At 50.9% G+C, this 18,841-nt stretch overlaps 1 protein-coding gene across 9 annotated transcripts in view; it reads right to left on the bottom strand.

Annotated features, from left to right (window-relative positions):
• Nucleotides 1-202: 202 nt before the first annotated feature.
• The window catches only part of ZNF76 (zinc finger protein 76), a 32,159-nt gene continuing 13,520 nt past the window's right edge, over nucleotides 203-18,841 (bottom strand). For 3 of the 9 annotated variants that reach the window (XM_081044816.1, XM_081044815.1, XM_081044817.1), the window contains exons 2-14: nucleotides 13,970-14,136; nucleotides 9,572-9,652; nucleotides 9,383-9,460; nucleotides 7,992-8,191; nucleotides 5,838-5,954; nucleotides 5,423-5,498; nucleotides 4,720-4,845; nucleotides 4,412-4,591; nucleotides 3,361-3,594; nucleotides 3,107-3,270; nucleotides 2,242-2,406; nucleotides 1,599-1,712; nucleotides 203-1,058 (exon numbers count right to left, since the gene is read on the bottom strand). In XM_081044816.1, coding sequence (XP_080900942.1) covers nucleotides 999-1,058; nucleotides 1,599-1,712; nucleotides 2,242-2,406; nucleotides 3,107-3,270; nucleotides 3,361-3,594; nucleotides 4,412-4,591; nucleotides 4,720-4,845; nucleotides 5,423-5,498; nucleotides 5,838-5,954; nucleotides 7,992-8,191; nucleotides 9,383-9,460; nucleotides 9,572-9,652; nucleotides 13,970-14,042 — 1,668 coding nt within the window. In that variant the 5' untranslated portion in view covers nucleotides 14,043-14,136 and the 3' untranslated portion in view covers nucleotides 203-998. Of the gene's footprint in view, nucleotides 1,059-1,598; nucleotides 1,713-2,241; nucleotides 2,407-3,106; nucleotides 3,271-3,360; nucleotides 3,595-4,411; nucleotides 4,592-4,719; nucleotides 4,846-5,422; nucleotides 5,499-5,837; nucleotides 5,955-7,991; nucleotides 8,192-9,382; nucleotides 9,461-9,571; nucleotides 9,656-13,969; nucleotides 14,137-18,841 lie in introns of all 9 variants that reach the window. The other 6 variants (XM_081044813.1, XM_081044814.1, XM_081044820.1 and 3 more) reach the window with 4 other exon arrangements.

An 18,841-nucleotide genomic window follows, 5' to 3' on the forward strand; every position in this document is an offset into this window, starting at 1 on the left:
TGGTCCTGCACAGCCGTGGGTGGGAAGCCACTAGCAGCTCCTCAGGACTTATCTTATACCTGGGCTTCCTCCCACCTGTCCCCCCGGGAGGGCGGTCACCAGTTCAGCACTGAGGCTAGTGGAGTATGTGCCAGGGATACAGCGCTAAGAGCTTCATTTGACCAGTCCTGCACCAGGGCCCAAGAAGGGAGGAACCCAGATGGAAACTTGGAACTTTTATTAAATACTCATTCACCCGTTTGCCATCACTGCCCAAAGCAGGAAAAAAATTATCAAAATGCAATTAAAAAAAATTAAACTCAATCCGTAGTATGTACAAGGTTGCTCCCTGCCTCTCTGCCACAGAGAGGCTGGGAGGCAGCTCGGGGTGGGGGGTGAGGCTGGGCACCTTTCCTCCAGCCACGGGCCCCTGAGCACTTCTGGCTGCGGTGGCAGGAGGTCCCTGCTGCCAAGTGGCCAGGCATCTGGGCTGGCCTTCGGGGAGGTGGTTATTGCTGGGAGGGGCACAACTGGGCCCGCTCTGCCCCTACTGGGCTGAAGACCTGTCTGCCCCCTCCCCTGGCGGGCAGTGACCAGTCAGAGTGAGGACCAGTCCCCACAGCAGCCCCAATAGCCCCGAGAAGGGGAGTGGACTGAGGGCAGGAAGGTATTCCCTGGAGGGAGGGGAGTGGGCGCCCTGCTGATTCTGAGGGGAGACACCTCATTGCAGCCTGGAGATCAAGCTCATCCTCCTCAGCTCCTGAGGATGACATGCTCCCGACTCCAGCTATCCAGCCCTCCTCTTGGGCAGGGCCATGATATCCTTCAGTTAGGCTGTCTTCCTGCTGCCTTATCGCCCTGGAGACCTATGTGGCCACCGTCCCGTGTCAGCCACAGCCCGGGCCCTTGGACATGAGGGTGGCTGTGTGGCTTGGCACCTCCTCCAACACGAATGGGACCCGGCCCTCGTAGGCTCAGCAGCGGCTCTCGGACTCTGTGGTCTCCAAGGTCATGGCTCCTTAGTGCATCGCAGCGGCGGCCACATTGATGGCCTCCTCTAAAGTCTGCTGCTCCTCCAGCTGTGGGGAAAGGAGAGAATGAGACACCCCACCTAGATTCCAGGGGAAGTAGTATGTGGCCTGCTTTTTTGAAGCCTCTCCATCCACCCAGTGCCACACACTGAGTACTTAGTAGGGTGCCAATAAACAGGAAGTTCCCTGAGTCAAATCAGGCTAAGTATGGCCAGGGAGCCACAGAATGGTCCAGGGTCTGAGAGTTGGGCTTGCTCACAGAAGGGAATGCCTGTTGGAGAGGAGCTTAGTAGTTATCTACTTCAACCTCCTTATTTTCCTGAGGAAGAAACGCAAGTATGAAGACATTAAGGGCTCCGACAGACAGTCGGGTAGACTGCCATCGAAGTCATTCTGAAGGCTGGAAGGGGCTTCACCACTGTCTCAGTCAAGAAAGAGCCTGAGACGGGTACGTGCATTTAGGGAGAAAGGGATTTGTCCTCCTAAATGAGCTCTTTTTGAGCCAAGTGCCCTTCTTTTCAATCTAATTTCCCTGCCTTGCTGGTTCCTTTCCCGCCCGGGCCCTGGCTCCGCCCAGACCGTACCCACCTGCACAGCGATGTGTGTTCCGTTGGCCGTGGCCAACAGCGCCACCTGCTGATGGTGAACGGATGCTACACTCGCGTCGTCCGCCACTACAGCCCCCGAGGTAATGATTGTGACCTGAAATGTACACGAATGAGGTTTTCCAGCTCACCTACATTATTCTCCCTCCCCCAACCCACATAAAAATCTCTCCAAGCACGGTGGCTGGAAACAACCCAGAAGGGGATGGATAAAACTGTTATGGGTCAGATTAAGTCGCTTGGGGCTCTGAGGTAAGTGAGGTTGGGTCTTTCTCTAACTTACAGTCAACTTAATTTAGGGATTTTTCACCCAGGACAGAGCTGTAAAAGGCCCCAGAGATAATTTAGTCTCCTCACTTCAAAATGGACTGAAGTCCATGAAAAGTGACTTGCCTGGAGCAGCAAAACAAATACGGGTAGACTGAGGTTTAGAGACTTGTCTCTTCACCCCCAGTGCAATGCCTTTCAACAGAGGGGCCCAGAGGGGCTGGGGGAGACCCTTTTTTGTAGGAAAATCTTGATTCTTTTAAGAAAGCCTGACTATTTCAGCCTGCACTTTAATGTCCACCCCCACGGAACGGAAGGACAAGAGAACAAGAAACCCCAAGCAAACGGCCTGGTCATACTGGCTGCGTCTGGGTGCCATCGGCGCTGAGCATGGTGACCGTATGGGTGCCAGGTGTGGCAAGGTCATCGTCCTGACTGGGGATGGTGAGGGTGGTGCTGCCGTGCTGAGTCACCATGCTGATGGCACTACCCAGGGCCCGCAGGTCTTCGGGGGACAGGCTGACCTGCCGACAGGAAGGAAGAGGATGAGCTAGGAGAGCAGTGAAGGGTTGTCTGAAAGCCCTGAGGTGGGTGTATCTGCTTTCAGACTAGGTTAGCTGATTGCTAAGCTGGATTACCTTCATGTCACAGGGGTGGAGGGGGCCAGGGACAAGCAAGTAAAATAGGTCTTAGGTCGCAGAGAGGCTATGCTAGAATTCTCCTGACCACTCCTATTGACCACGGCTTTGTCTCAGGGCTGCTCCATGCAATTCAGGATCTCCACCTGATTTCATCCTCCTGTCAACTCCAAAAGGCACAGGTGCACTGGGCAGTGAGGGTGCTGACAAGTGAGCAGTGAGGTTATACTGCTGCCTCAAAAGCCCAGGCCTCCAGACCTCACACCATGCTCTGGCCCCTACACCAGCACGCCTCTCCGGAGGACATCCAAGGGTGTCATTCCAATGATCAGGACCTGCCACCCTCCATTAAACAGGGAAACTGCTAACTGCTCCAGAAGTCCCCAAGACTGAGCTGGAAGCAAGAGGAGGAGGAAGGGCTGTGTCACAAGATTTGGTACCTCAGCCTTAGCTCTCTGAGATCCGTAAGGCTAGAAAGAGAACCTGAGCGGAGGTGGGGCTGTCAGAACTTTTGGGTCCCCCAGAGAGAGTGGGAGAGGGTACCAGCCGGAGTGGCCCACCCCAGCCCTACTGCCAGAGCCCATACCTGCTGGGCACCATCCTGAGTGATCAGAGCCACCTGGGGCGCCCCGTCCTCCTCAGTCACCATGGCCACTTGGGCTGGGATGTCATCACCCTCTTCTTTCACCTCCGAAAGGTATGCAATGTGGGGCGGTTTGGGTGGTGGGCTGTCCTTGGCTGCAGAGGCGGCTGGAGAGGAGAGCCCAGGCTGACACCTGCCACCGGATGGCCACGGGGAGGCTGGCTTGTCCCCACTCTCACCTCCTGCCACGCGCTCACCCTCGAGCTGCTGTTGCTCGTAAAGGGCCTGCTCGCTCTCCTCTGTGGCCTCCAGCTCGCCGTGGGCGCTGCGCTTGTGCATGGCCAGGGTGGAGGTCTGCCGGTAGGTCTTGCCGCAGGTGCTGCAGGTGTAGGGCTTGCAGTGCGTGTGCACCACATGGTGCTTATACAGGCTCGAGTACTCGGTGAAGCGCTTCCCACAGCCTGGCACCGTGCAAACGTATGGCTTCTCCCCTGGGGACACTGGGCTGTGAGGGGGGGACTGGGGCTGGCAAGGGGGAAACTACGGGGACAGGGTGGGGGCGGGGTTGGTGAAGGGAGAGCCAGGAGGAGGGAGATGGACTAAGACCTGGAACTCTGAATGGACAGAGTTGGGAAAGACGGCCAGAGGAACACAGAGGGGATGTGAGTGTGGGGACGCTGAGCCCAGAAACAGGTGCAGAGCAAACGGGGAGATGGGGCAAAGCTGGGGCTAGTGAAGGGACTGGTGGGGAGCACTGGAGCTGGTGAGGTTGAGGGTCTCGAACAGAAGAGGCAGGAGACAGAGAAGGGTGACGACGTGTCAGGCGCGATGGGACAATGAGAGGACACGGGAAGGCTGGGCTGGGAAGGTAACGCTGGGAGCCAGGCGGGGGGGGGGGGGGAACTACACAGGGGTCACGTGGACAGTGGATGAGCTGAGCAGCCGCAGCTGACATTTCACTCTGCTTTTTCCCTCGTCACGCCTGACCCTGGCCTTTCACTGGGAGCTCAGGTGAAGAGGGAGAATTCAGAGCAAGTGTAGAGAGAGGCAGCAGGGAGCCGAGAGGGCTGGCAATACCTGGCGGACTGAACCTAAGTGGAAACGGAGGAACTGTGCACTGAAGTGAAACAGTGGTTCTGAGGCTACACGCCGGAGCACAGCACGCCCGGCCCCGCCCCTGGCCCAGCCTGGAATGGCCAGCAGAGAGTGGCTCTGGGCTGGGAGTCGAGGACGTGTCTCAGGTCGGAAGCTTACGGTAGAGGGGGCTGGGGCCTCAGGGGGGTGGTCCTCGCATGCCAGCTGGCCCACCTGTGTGGATGCGCACGTGATTCTTGTAGTTGGTGGCGCTGGTGAAGCCGCGGCCACAGTGGGGCTCGGGGCAGGTGTAGGGCCGCTCGCCCGTGTGGGTGCGCACATGTACCTTGCGGATATTAGACGTGGTGAAGGAGCGGCCACAGCCCTCGAAGGGGCACCGGAACGGGCGTTCACCTGTGGAGACGGGTGTGTGAGGATGGGGTGTGGCTAAGCAGGGGAGGCATGCCGGGACAAGAAGCAGGGACAGCACCACGCTCCAGATCCAAGTCTGAACACGGCAAGGAAGGCAGGGCCCAGCCTACCGGTGTGGGTCCGGACGTGCTTCTGCAGGTCTCCCGAGGTCTTGAAGGCCTTGCTGCACAGCTCCTCTGGGCACTTGTATGGCTTCTCTCCAGTGTGGGTGCGCACATGACTCTTCAGTCCATATCCTGTCCGCATGTGGGAGGGTGGCTGAGAAGAGCACTCAGGGGGGCCACATCTTCTACCTTCTCCCCTTCCTACTGCAGAGGCTCTCCACCATACGATGTGCTCTGTGCGGCCACAGGAGCCTGTGTGCTGCCACCCCATCCCTGCCCAGGCGGGGGGTGGGGGCTGGAAAAGCCCCCTCTGCCCTCCTTCCCCATCCAGGGTCAGCTGGTGCCCATCCAGAATGTGAGTGTGAGAGGGAACCTAGAGAACCATGGCTGCAGGGCCTCGATTCAGAGGGAGAGTGAGGCCCAGAGGTGCACTGGCCACACAGCACCCACAGCCGTCTGGTGTCAGAGCTGACACAAAAGGCAGGGTCTCTCTGCCAGCCCCCCAGGCTCCTCCTGCTGGCCTGGACCACGCTCCACTCGCTTCTGTGACAGGGCTTCCTCCAGAGATGAGCCAGAGCACTCTGACAGTAGGTTCTCCAGGAAGGCAGCCTGGGGTTAGAGTCCCTAGCGGGAGTTGCCAAAGCTAATCTAGAATGCTTTGCCCTCAACGGGAAGCATTCCACCCTCAATCTCCATGCAGGTAGATTACCTGTGGCAAACGCCTTTCCACAGCTGGGGAAGTCACACCGGTACGGACGGTCACCTGTATGAGCTCTTTCGTGAACCTGTGGAGACAAGCAATTGCCTAATTCAGAAGGACAAGGACACAAATTGGCTCTTCAATTCTCTTTAGGGCTCAGAGTATCAGTATTGGCCACCTCCTTTATTTTGCCTCCTTTTCAGCTGAGAGGCCACCTCCTCCAGGGAGCCTTCCCTGGTCTCTTCCTTCCTGCCCTCTTCACGAGTGTCACAGTGCCCTGTGCTGACATTCCTGCACATTCATCTCTTCCTCCAGTAGGTAATGAGCAACTTGAGGGCAGGGACCCCCAGTCAAAGCAGATGGGTGGAATTATATAGGCTGGTGGGTAAGATGGAAAGGCTGAAAGCTGTCTGTGACAAATTACCTTTAAGTGATGAGCAGTGGTGTAGAGACGTCCGCAGCCCTTGTACCCACAGCGGAATGCTCTGTCCCCAACCTGCTGCCCTTTGCCGTTTTGAGATGCCTGGCTATCGTGCAGAACCTGAAGGAAAAATCTTGGGGTCCCTATCTGTATTCTCCTCAATGAAGTGAGGAAAGAGGTGGGACATAGGGTCCACCTTTGGCAGCTTCAGACCCAATAAGCAGGGTTAAACTGCCAGGGGGAGAACGGCAACCTGGAATGACAGATCCAGACAGACAGGGAACAGACACCGGGGCACACTGCAGAAGCAACAGGGCTGGCATGTGGACTTACTACCCATCTCTGCTGGGTAGAGGAAGGACTAAATGTCATGGGGCTGTCACAGCTATGGAAGAAAGGGCATCTCCTAGACAGCCGGGTAAGGTGGGGAGGGGGTGGTCTGCATGGCCACACTGGAGCCAGCAACCGCACTCGTGACCACACACACCTAGGGCTGCAGCTCTGGGCAGCTCTCTCCTCTGATGGGAAACCTGTGCCCTGAGGGGCATTAACAAGGGGGATCGCTATGGGGATGGGCTCACCCAGGCTCACCAGCGGGAGGTGACCACAGCAAACTGCAGAAGGGCCGAAGGCAGGGCCTGCAGGTCCCTCCTAGTCTCAGCTCTAACCACAGCACCCAGCTAACAGGCAAGTCCTTCCCTCTCATCTCTCCTGGGACACTGCAAGAGCCACCCATTTCACACCAGCCTCTGGCTTTAGGGAGCCCTTACTGCTTTGCTGCTTTCCTGGGGAGGATCCTGCTCAGACTGTCCCTTAGTCTGTTTCTGGGACACTCTGGCCTTCCCGGGAGCTCCTGCAACAGAACTCTGGAAGTCATGGTGGGACCAAGGCGTGAGGCCAAATTCATGGCAAGGACTGTCTAGTCAGTTCCAGGTCAAGGGTCAAGCAGCTGACAAAGTTCCATGGACATTTAAGTAGCTGGTGGATGGTGGGGGAGGGTCACGCTGGCCAGGCCTGGTCAGCGAACTAACCCACTGAGGAGTTTGGGTTCCATTCGCATGTCTCACTAGCTCTTGACGGTAACCGAGGGAATCAAGGAACTTCCAGGCTGGAAGTGACCTGTGAGACCGTCTAGTCCCATGTCACTGTGTTAGAGGGACGCATGAGTCCTGGGAGGGGAGAGACTACCCAAGGGCAGACTGGGAAGAGGCAGAGCCAGCACGGACCTCAGGGCTCAAGATGTAAAGCCCAGTTGTCTTTCCAACTGTATCAAGTCTCAAACTTGGCTTCTAGGTAATACACACCTCAGGGCACAGGGATCGGAGTGGGCACTGCCTAAAGCAGCCTGCTGTAAAGCTCTGTGCTTTATTTTGAAAAGACATAATGATAGCCTCTTTTCCTCTCTGATGCAGCCACACTAGTTTTATTATAAAAACAACTCCCCCCAACCTTTGGGTAAAACCAGTGCTCCAGGAACACCCTCCACACCCCCTCTGAGGCTCTGCAGTTCATCCCTTCAGGAGCACACCGGTTTGGAAAGCTCACAGGACTCTGGACCCGTCTCCCCTGTGGGCAGGGCATGGCTCCGGCAGAGAGAACTTGGACTGACTGACGTTTCAAGAGCTGGGATCCTTTTCCCTTGCGGCTGAGCTACTGTGCGGCCGTGTTCCAAGGATCCCAGCTGCTCTGCTGCATATGTCCTCGTCACTGCCTACTGAGGTCATTTCCCCAAATGACTACATGAGTCGCAAAGAAATAAATACAAGAGCACCTGACCTCAGTGGACTGGAAAACTAGTAAAAGTCACTGGCAAGGACTTTCTCAGAAAGAACAGAGGATAATTACAACAGCCAAAGTGAAGCCAGGCCTAAATCCCCAAATTCCCACCTCACGGACGTCACTGTTTCTTACAGCCGCCTTCCCTCTGCAGGCAGCATAAACAAGGGTGAGTATAAGCAGCTGTCGGCGGCCCCGGCTAGGCTGTGATGCATGCCCGGCACGATGACGTGTGAAAGATGAGCTGGGGAGCCCAGTACAGGGGCAGAGGGAGCAGCCTGGGCCATGCCTGAGTGCGGTGCAGTCTTGTCCTTTAAAGAAACGGCGGTTTTTGGCAGGGCCCAGAGAGCTGGCGGGCAGTGTCAGGCTCTGCGAGCTCACCTTGCTGGCATACTGCTCCAGGGCCACCACGGTGTCTGCGCTGAAGCCCTCATCGTCCTCTGTGGCCAGGTCCTCCAAGCCCACCTCTGTGTGCACGGCCAGAATGGTGCTGTCCGACGGCACGGCCACGGGGTGGTGAATGTAGGCAGTGGAGCCGTCTTCCAGCTGGACGGCCTCCAGGGCGCTGGGGTTATAGCCCTCTGCGGGGAACACATGGGGAGCCCAAAGCTGCACGAGGGCAAGACGCAGGGCGGGGGCCCTGGCGTGGTGGTAACCAGAGGTTCATATGCCAAGGACGGTTTCAGGTTTCTCCTGCCCGCTCACCTTGGTCATCACCCTGGCCGGCCCCCCTGGGGCTGCCTCTCCTAAGGAGGCGGCCTCCTATGAGGCACTGATTGGGAACTCACAAGCCCCCTGACGACCCGAGGGGCCCCTCATTATCTTGGCCTAGATGGCCTCCTAAATGGTGGAGCCTTATCCCCTCTAGTGCCCTCCAGGCAGCACAGCATCTGGAGGGATCTTTGAGGACACAAATGTGATCATGTTGCCTGGTCTCAGGACAAAGACCAAAAAAACCCCTTCTCCTGACACTCATGCCCCAAATGCTCGCCCCCCCCCCCCCGCTTCTATTAGTCTCACTTTACCCCGTTCTGCCCTCGCCCCCAGCAACCTAGCTCCTAGCAGTTTCTGGGACGTGCCATTCGTTCTTCCCCCGCCTCTGGGCCCACACATGCCATTCCTTCTGTCTGGAGTACTGACATTTTTCTGCCCTCCCTGTTCCCCTAGCTGAGTCCACATCATTCTTTAGCTCTCAGTCCAGCGTCACTCCCTGAGACACCCTCCCTGAGCCTGGAGCCTGACCCGTTTGCAACGATCAGCTCATCAGTGATGATTTGCTTCACTTCTGTTTCCTTCACTAGACTCTGGGATAACAGGGGCTGTCTGACTTTGTTCTCTCTTGTATACTCCACACCTAGCATAATGCCTGGCACACACAAGTAGTTGCTTAAGAAACTGCTTGTAGAAGGAATAAACTGTTATTCTTCAGTACCTTGGGAGCTTTATTATTAAATGCCAGTAAGTTTTTACTCCTGGTCTTGGATGATATCCTCAGGTCCTATGTCAAGCCCTAAGACTTTCTGGTTGTACTGAAGCCAACCCACCATCAAGGCCCGTGGTACTGACTCCGAAAGCCCAGCCTCCTGGGGTAGAAATAGCTGCTCCCGTGGTACGTACCAGGCACGGTACATACTGCTAATGCAGGAGAGTTTGGGGAGCACAGCTCCTGTGCCGATGCCCCAACTCCCAGGGTAGGCCACGCCAGGGTAGGTAGGCCAACCTCTGCCCGTCTGTCCCCCTTCCTTCCCGCCAGTTACGATGACTGACCCCACCTTTGGGTGCGTGGTGTATGTAGGCCATGCTGCCGTCCTCCAGCTGCACAGGCTGTCCATCCTCAAAGGAAAGAGGTTCTGTAACGAGAGCAATACCGGCCTTTGTGTGGAGCTTGGTGCCAGGGAGGGGCCATCACTGGGGATGGCCTGGCCTCTCCCCGTGAAACAGAGGTGTCTTGGTGTCCTCACCTTTCTGCACCGTCACTTGGTGAATGTATGCGGTGGTTCCGTCCTCAAGCTGGATCACTTGCCCTTCAAGCAGCTTCTCTCCTGCTTGAAATGGGGAGAAGTGGGCCAGGCCCAGAAAAGCGGAGGCCTGCTGAGGCACAGGGCTCATGTCTGCATGCCTAAGCACAGGTAAGATTCTCCATCTTCCCTCGCTCCCTGCCTCCCTAGGCCTGGGCCTCAGAGGTACAGGGGGTGAAGGACTCCTGCCATGAGGAACCCTATAGCTCCCAGGAGGAGAAATTCATTTACTATTCTACCCATGTCCAGCACAGCAGGGACCTTCAGCCTAACAGTAAGTTGCTGAGACTGAACTAAAGGGAGAACAAAGGACGCCTTGAAACCACAGAAGGCCTCAATGGGTCAAAATTCAGATATGGCAGAAACGAAATTAAATACATTCCATTGTCTTCCACTGTGACAGAAACCAAGACCTAGACCCTCTGATAAGGCAGTATAGCTTAGTGGTTAGAAACAATTGATTCTGGAACCAGTCCAGGTAACCTGGCTTTGACTTTCAGCTCTGCCTCTTACTAGCTGTGCCTCAGTTTCCTTTTCTTAAAATGAGGATTAAAAATCGTATCTTCTTTTTTTAAATAAATTTTATTGGGGAATATTGGGAAACAGTGTGTTTCTCCAGGGCCCATTAGCTCCAAGTCGTCCTTCAATCTAGTGTTGGAGGGCGCAGCTCAGCTCCAAGTCCAGTCGCCATTTTCAATCTTTAGTTGCAGGGGGCGCAGCCCACCATCCCATGCGGGAATTGAACTGGTAACCTTGTTGTTAAGAGCTCACACTCTAACCAACTGAGCCATCAGCTGCCCCCAAATTATATCTTCTTTATTGGGTTGCTATAGGGTTGAATGAATTAATGAATATAAAACACTCAGAACAATGCCCAATATGTGGTCAGCCCTCAGGAAATCAGCTTTTTTCATAATAAGCCCAATCTGTGTAGTAGAAGAAACAGAAAGTAAAGCAACAGGGAGCAATGTGCACATGACTACTACGGTCTTGGTCCACTGTCACTGGTGGGTAATGTTTCTTTATTGATCACTGACATTTTCATTTCAGTTTTCTAATAAAAAATTGACTCACCTAAGGCAACAAAATAAGCTCCATAAAAATTAACAAGACTCCAGAGTTCCTGAGAGATTATCCTTCCTTTATCTTAGGTCCTTACCGGAAAGTCCTTCTAAGAGCAAAAGCCTTTTCAATCTAGAATGAGAATTAGATAGGCCCTTCCCTGTGTCCACTGAGTTTGAGAGAACAGGAAAGGAAGTGAGAAAAGGAAGAAGAAAAGGGTGATTGAAGAGTTGATGACAAACGGTTTATTTGTTCTTTCCTTACAAATTTCAGGTTTAGGAACTTGGCTCTCATGATGTGGGTAAAGCACCAGGCAGTTACTTGTGGCCCAGGTCTGCTGACGTCTCTCCCTCAGAGGAATTCCCAAACTTGTCCCTAAGCTGAGTCTTCTTGGGTCAGTAATCAACAGTTCTACAACCCAGCTGAAGGCAGGTAAGGTAGAGACAGAGATAAGCAGTGGGAGAAAACGGCAGTTGAAATGAGGGGAGTGGGACCCGTTCTCTTCCCTCCCACCCAGTGAGCTGTAGGCTACTCTGCAAGTTAACACTTTATCTGTCCTGTCAGGGGAACCCACACTGGGGGGTTCTGAAAGCATCGGCAGAACTTCTGCTAGCAGAGTGGACATTGATTCAAGACAGAAAATAAAATGTTGATAGGAATTATTTGAGAGAAAAAACTTTTTAAATGTAGAGCCATCATGTACTTTTATTTAAACTTCTGTAATTCCAATACAATCCTTGATTTTGAAGTAAATCTCTATTGAACACACTACATGTACAGAGTGCCAAAAAAATGTATACACGTTTTTTTTATACACGTTTTAAGAAAGGAAAAAACTATTAAAATTGTAATACTCAACATGTACTGATAACAAGATGAATATAGTCACGACTGACTTCTGCAATTACAAGAGGTGCTCAAAGTGGTTACCATCAGTGTCCAGACACTTCTGATTATGGTGAATTACTGCTTGAGCAACGTTGACCAAAGTGTCCACTTGTATACATTTTTTTTGGCACCCCAGTATTTTACAAATACACATTTAACCTATGTAATTTACATTTTAATTTAAAATATATTTTGAAGAAAATATTTTAACCTAGAATTTCCTCTAACAATCAGAGATACAATGGTGAGGGGGGAGACCATCTCACTGACATGGCCCTTATGCCCCATTATAGAAAGGGGACCATACGCTCCTGTTCGTCTGGACAATCCCAGGGCATTTATTCATAGCACACTCTTCCACTCTCAAAAGTGTCAGGTTTGAATGACGTTTTATGCTTACCTATTATAGATAAATCTCATAACATTTTAGGGCTTCCTGCTGGCTCAGCGGGGCCCAGACAAAGTTGCCTGCTGACAGATGAAAGCGCCCTGGTGAAGAGCTTCAGAGGAGCTCATCAGAGAGAGAGAGAGAGATGCCTTTCGGGACAGTGCAGTTCAGCATCGTGAAGGCTGGCTCTCCCCTCAGCAGTGTGGTACCTGGTGTGTGTGCGTGTGTGCGTGCGCGTGCATGCACTCTGTAGCACTGTAGAGGAGGCAGAGAACACAGCCAGGAAGAGTGCTGAGAGAAAGAGATACAAAGGGGGAGGTGGGAGAGGCAGAGACCCAGACAGAAGAAGGAAAGAGGTAAGAAAAGAGTGTGGGGGCGGCCCGATGCCTCAGGTGGTAAGATTGTGAGCTCTCAATAAGGTTGCCGGTTCAATTCCCTCATGGGATGGTGGGGCCCTCCTCCCCCTCACCCCCCCCCCCCCCCCCCCGCCAACTGGATTGAAAACGGCAACTGGACTTGGAGCTGATGGGTCCTGGGAAACACACACTGGCCCCCAATAAAGTTCTGGAAAAACACACTGTTCACCCTTCCCTAATAAAATCTCAAAAAAAAAAATAAAGTGTGGCTTTCTCAGGCCAGGTACGGTCACTTGTTTTTTTTTTATTCATTCAACCACTGATTTGTACCAGAAGACTGCAGCATGGGAAATAACTGAGTCCATGGAGTAACATGGCCCTATCTACATAGTTCCTATGTCCTTCCATCCCACTGAGATTGCAGCAGAGGGGGAAGACGTGTGACGGGAAGTCTGCAAACGGGGTTTTCGGACTTCAAAAGTATTCTGTAAGTTTCATTCTCAAGGAAACTAAGGCAGCCAGACCCACACATTTTAGCAAGAAACTTTTGACAAGAAACCTTTCCAGAAGCCTCCCACCCTACAATGGAAAGAGCTTCATTGATGAGATTAAGGGGCCTCTTTATCACCATCAGGAAGCAGACAATTTAAAATGAAATCAACAAACAATCGGTAAACTTGGGAACTGAAATGTATCTTGACAATGTGTTGAAATGAGAGGGTCCATGCTGCAATGACAATGCAGTCATGATGATGACAGTGCTCACGGAGTCCGGAGACAGCAAAATAAAGAACAGGCGCGAGGGCGTGTGTGACGAGTGCTGCCTGAGGAGGATACACACGCCATCTGGCGAGCCTGAGAACGCTGGTGAGAGAGGAGCAGCCTTGGTGAAGGAAAGTGTCCCTGGCCCTGCCCTGCAGCCAGCACTGTTCTAATGCCACACGCTTTTGATTTTAAGTTCCTCGAGAATCCAAACTTCGGGTAAATCTGAATTTCAGATGTACAGTGAATTTCTTTTTTAGTACTTGTGTTATTGTTTTAGTATTTTTAGCATTTCATCCCATGTTATTACATGTCTATCCCACGCAGTATTTGGGACACAGTTATATTACAAAATTATTCATTGTTTATTTGCAATTTCAATTGAACTGTGTGCCAGGTGTTTTTATTTCTGGTAACCCTAGGGGGCCTCAGGGACACTCTTGGGTGACCCTCTCTGAACCAAGCAGAGTATCTTGTACATGGCAGGAGCTCAGTAGAGAGTTTGAGTGCTTAAACTGGCTTGAATGAAGATGAACTGTTCCAGAAAGTATGGAGAAACCGGACAGGGAGTATTTGAAAAGCAGGAAGTCATAACCAACACTGAGTTCATCTATCCCAGAAATATTTACAGACCACTCGTTACATGTAAAGAACTCTGCCTTTCAGAGGTCTTCACTCCTACAGCAGGGCTAATCTGATTTTCTAGCCTGCCCAGATGGCATTTTATTTTAAAAAGTCCCATTTTCATCAATGAGAGATTTTCTTGCAGAGCAAGTTGTGGCAAGCAGGTGGGAGGGCAGGGTCGGGGTGAGACTCTTAGAAGGGGACACTCCTCTCCAGGGTCTGGGGGACAGGCAGGATTCTGAGGTCCCCAGAAATACTCACCTTTCACAGCTTGCTGGATGTAAGCCGTTGTCCCATCACTGAGGGTCACCGTCTGTAGCCCCAAGCTCTCCATGACAAACTGCTGCTCGTGCTTTCAGACATGAAGTTGGCTTCTGGCCAGCACTGAGAGCCGTAGGTGAGGTGAGATTTCCTTCTGGGTCACAAACCTGAAAACATGGAGTTTCACATTATGAGTCACACAGCTTCCTCATGCTCTAAGGACACACAGGGAAACAGTGAATGAGGGCAGACAAGAAGAAAAATAACAATTCTTCAACGTAGAGAACTACGTTGGTTTTTATGAAGCGGGTTCAAAATATACACATTTAAGAGTTCTAAAATTCGGGTACAAAAGAGAAGCCTGCCAGGCCAAATTGGCTGTAAATTAAGATTTTATTGATCAAAACCCACTGTTAAACTCGCCCCCCTTAGAAGGCAGCCCTGTTGAAGGCAGGCAGCCAACGCTGGGTCTCTGCGCATTCCGACATTGCTCCTGCTTAGATCCATTCATCCATGGCCTCACTGAACATCCTCTGTGAACACCCACAGGAATCACATACGGAACGAGTCCCCAACAAAACTCAGAACCCCCGACCCCCAGAGCTGTGCTACTCCCACTATCCCCTATCCCAGGGATGGCATCCCCAGACACCCAGAATCGGCGGGGTCACCCTTGATTCCTCCTTTTCCCTCACAAGTCTAAGCACATCACCATTTTACACGATACACAGAAATTAACTCAGAATGGATTAAAAACTTGACTGTGAGACCTGAAACTCCTAAAAGAAATTAAATTCCTAGAAGAAAACACAGGCAGTAAACTCCTTGACATGTCTTGGCAATGACTATTTGAATTTGACACAAAAAGCAAAAACCAACAAGTGAGTCTACAGTACACTAAAAAGTTTCTGCACAGCAAAGGAATCTATCAACGAAATGAAAAGGCAACCTACCAAATGGGAGAAGAAAACTGCAAATCATATGTATGATAAAGGGTGATATCCAAAATATATAAAGAACTCATACAACTCAAGAGCAAAAAAACAAACAGTGTGATTAAAAATGGACAGAGGATCTGAACAGACATTTTTCCAAAGAGGACATGTGGATGGCCAACAGGTACATGAAAAGGTGCTCAACATCACTAATCACCAGGGAAATGCAAATCAAAACCACAATGAGACACCACCTCGTAGCTGTTAGATGGCCATCATCAAAAAGACAAGAAATAACAACTGATGGCAACAACGTGGAGGAAAGGGAACCCTTGTGCACTGTTGGTGGGATTGTAAATCGGCGCAGCCACTATGGAAAACAGTTTGGAGGTTCTACAAAAATTAAAAATAGAATTACCATATGATCCAGCAATTCCACTTCTGGGTTTTTATCCCCCCAAAAATGAAAACACTAACTTAAAAAGGTACATGCATCCCCACGTTCCTTGCAGCACTATGTACAATAGCCAAGATATGGAAACAACCTAAGTGTCTATCAACAGAAGAATAAAGAAAGTATGTTATATGTATTACAATGGAATATTATTCAGCCATAGTAAAGAATGAAATCTTGCCATTTGTGACAACATGGATGGACCTGAAGGCATCGTGACAACATAGATGGACCTTGAGGGCATTATTCTAAGTGAATTAAGACAGAGAAAGATAAATATCGTATGATCTCATATGCGGAATCTGAAAACAAAACAAAAAAACAAAAACAAAAACCAAGCTCACAGACACAGAGAACAGATTGGTGATTGCTAGAGGATGGGGGCTGGGTATGGGCAAAATGGGTAAAGGGGGTCAAAAGGTACAATCTCCAGTTATAAAATAAATGAGCTTTGGGGATGTCATGTACAGCGTGGTGACAATAGTTAATAATACTATATTTCATATCTGAAAGTCGCTGAGAGTAAATCTTAAAAGTTTCCATCACCAGAAAAAAGATTCTGTAACTGTGTGGTGACGGATGTTAATTAGACTTATCATGGTGATCATTTTGCAATATATACGAGTATCAAATCATTATTGTACACCTGAAACTAATGTAATACTGTATGTTAATTATACCTCAATTAAAAAAAAGTCTAGGGCCGGCCGGTGGCTCAAGCGGTTAGAGCTCCATGCTCCTAACGCCGAAGGCTGCCGGTTCGATTCCCACATGGGCCAGTGGGCTCTCAACCACAAGGTTGCCTGGACTCCCGCAAGGGATGGTGGGCTGTGCCCCCTGCAACTAAGATTGAACACAGCACCTTGAGCTGAGCTGCCACTGAGCTCCCGGATGGCTCAGTTGGTTGGAGCGCGTCCTCTCAACCACAAGGTTGCCAGTTCGACTGCCACAAGAGATGGTGGGCAATGCCCCCTGCAACGAACAACAGGCAACTGGACCTGGAGCTGAGCTGCGTCCTCCACAACTACGACTGAAAGGACAAATTGACTTGGAAAAAAATAGTGGAAGCACACACCGTTCCCTAATAAAGTCCTGTTCTCCTTCCCCAATAAAATCTTAAAAAAAAAAAAAAAAGTCTAGGTACCTATTTCAGGTGAGTATCACCAATCACTCACCTCTTGACTACTTAAGAGTCTCCTAACCTTTTGTCCTCAAATACACTCTTGCCTGTTTCCTATTCACTTTGCAATATTGTGACAAAAAAAAGTACAAACCTAAATCTCCCACTTCCTTGGTTAAAACTCTTCCGTGACTTCCTATGCCCTTAGAATCCACCTTGCAGGCAAGGCTGGGGCCCCTCGTAAGTCCCTGTCACCCCGGCACTTCCTCTTCTTAGTGCTCACACCCCTGGACCACCTACTTCAGAACTTACCACCACCTCTGCACCATCTGTTGTCTACAAGGGCTCTGGGCTGCAGTCTGATTTCTGGTTCGCTGGGGGCTCTCCACAAACCCTTGCAGGGTCCCCACGTGCATGCAGAGAAACACTGGGTGTCCTGCTGGCAGGACTTCCTCTGCGTCTGTCGTGGCTGGCGTGGAGCCTACACTTGTGAAGCCTCTGCTTTAGGCTCAGCAGTTAAGATTCTCTCTGCCAGCCACCCAAATAATTCTCCTGGACTTGGACTCTGGACTGGCTACGTGATGCTCACTGCCTGCCCGCTGATCTGTTTTTGATCGGTGCTGCCCAAACTGCTTTCCTGTCAGGGCCCCCAGAGAAAAGGGTACGTGCATGGCGCTCTGTGGGTGTTGCTGCTTGATGCCAGAAGCAACACCAGCTGGGGCCTTGGCAGCCCCGAGGGCTGAGCGGACCGATCGCTACGGTAACTGTAGCCCACGTGTGACACACCGGCGGGGATGCTCTACCCTAGGCCTGGCACCCCCACTAGAATCATTCATTCATTCTGTCCGTAAACGTTTACTGAACAGACTAAGCTCTGGTATAGCGATACTACTAACACTAGGAGTGAAGTCTGCTACAGAGCTACTGTGTACGAGGCATTTTACACATAGCGACTCATTTAATCCTCACAACGGTCCTATAATTAAATGCTATTATTATCTTAATTTCACAGTTGTGGAAATCGAAGCCCAAAACATTATTAACTTGCCTAGCTGCATATTAAGTGTGCACAGCTAATAAGCGGGAGAGGAGGCTTTGAACCCAGGCCATATGGCTCCAGAGTATACTCTACTGTGCTGCCTTCCGTGTTTCCCTGAAAATAAGACCTAGCCAGACCATCAGCTCTAATGCGTCTTTTGGAGCAAAAGTTAATATAAGACCTGGTCTTATTTTGATATAAGACCAGGTACAATATAATACTGGGTATAATACAATACAATACCGAGTCTTATATTAATTTTTGCTCCAAAAGACGCATTAGAGCTGATGGTCCAGCTAGGTTTTATTTTCGGGCAAACACGGTAGTACAGAGGTGTTTCGCTGGGGTTTATGAACCCTGCAGCCACCTGAAGAGTGTGTGTGAGCTTGAGCATTTTTCTGAAGAGGGGGGAGTCCAAGACAGTCATCGGAGTCCTCCAGGGATTAAAAGCACTGGTCTAGGTAGGAATTCTGACATCTGACCCATCTTCTCTGGTCTACTAGGACGGGGGCAGTGACCCGAACCTGACCCAGAGCCCTGATAAGGCCCACACGGTCCAATCTCATAGAAGCTCTGGTCCTGGCCTCTCTGTCTGCTCTGTGACTCTCAACTTTCATCTCTTTATCACGGAGAGAAATTCTTTTGGTAACCTGTTTTTGTGTAATAGCATTGTGTCAGAAATAAGGAAACACTTGAGAGACCGAGATCTGAAAACAAAGCCAACTGTACGTTGAAAAGGATTACAAAATGGTCTCAAATCTTTATGGCTGAGCCCTATGGCAGTTGCAGCAATGGCTGGTTTAATTTAGTTCATCTGTACTCTACTGGGACTTTCTGAGGAAAATGCATCGTGTAGTTAAGAACACAGGCTCAGGAGTCACAATCCAGGCTCCCAATCCTGGGTTCTAATCCAGACTCTACCTCTTTGAAGCTGTGTACTCTTGGGCAAGTAACTGAACCTCTGTGCACTTCAGGTGCCACTTCTAAAAAATGGGGATAACAGTGACACCTTCTTCTTAGGTTGCTGTAAGGATTAAGTGAAGTCATGTATGTCAGTATTTAGCACAGTGCTGTTGGCATATATATATAGGAACTACTATAGAAACACTGGCTCTGAGGAGGAGGGATGGAAGGGAAATGCTTTTGAAGCAATGGGTGTTTATAAAACTTAGCCACGAGTAGTGGCAACAGTCCTGGACTAGAAGTCTGCAGAAGTGGCTTCTAATCTTGATTCTATATCCTGTGACAGCCACCTAACCTATAATTGACACGCTGGCTCAGAGGACCCAAAAATCATTTCCATTGCTCATGGTAATTATGTTTA

This window comes from Rhinolophus hipposideros (genome assembly GCF_964194185.1).
Source record: "Rhinolophus hipposideros genome assembly, chromosome: 3".
Taxonomy (NCBI): domain Eukaryota; kingdom Metazoa; phylum Chordata; class Mammalia; order Chiroptera; family Rhinolophidae; genus Rhinolophus; species Rhinolophus hipposideros.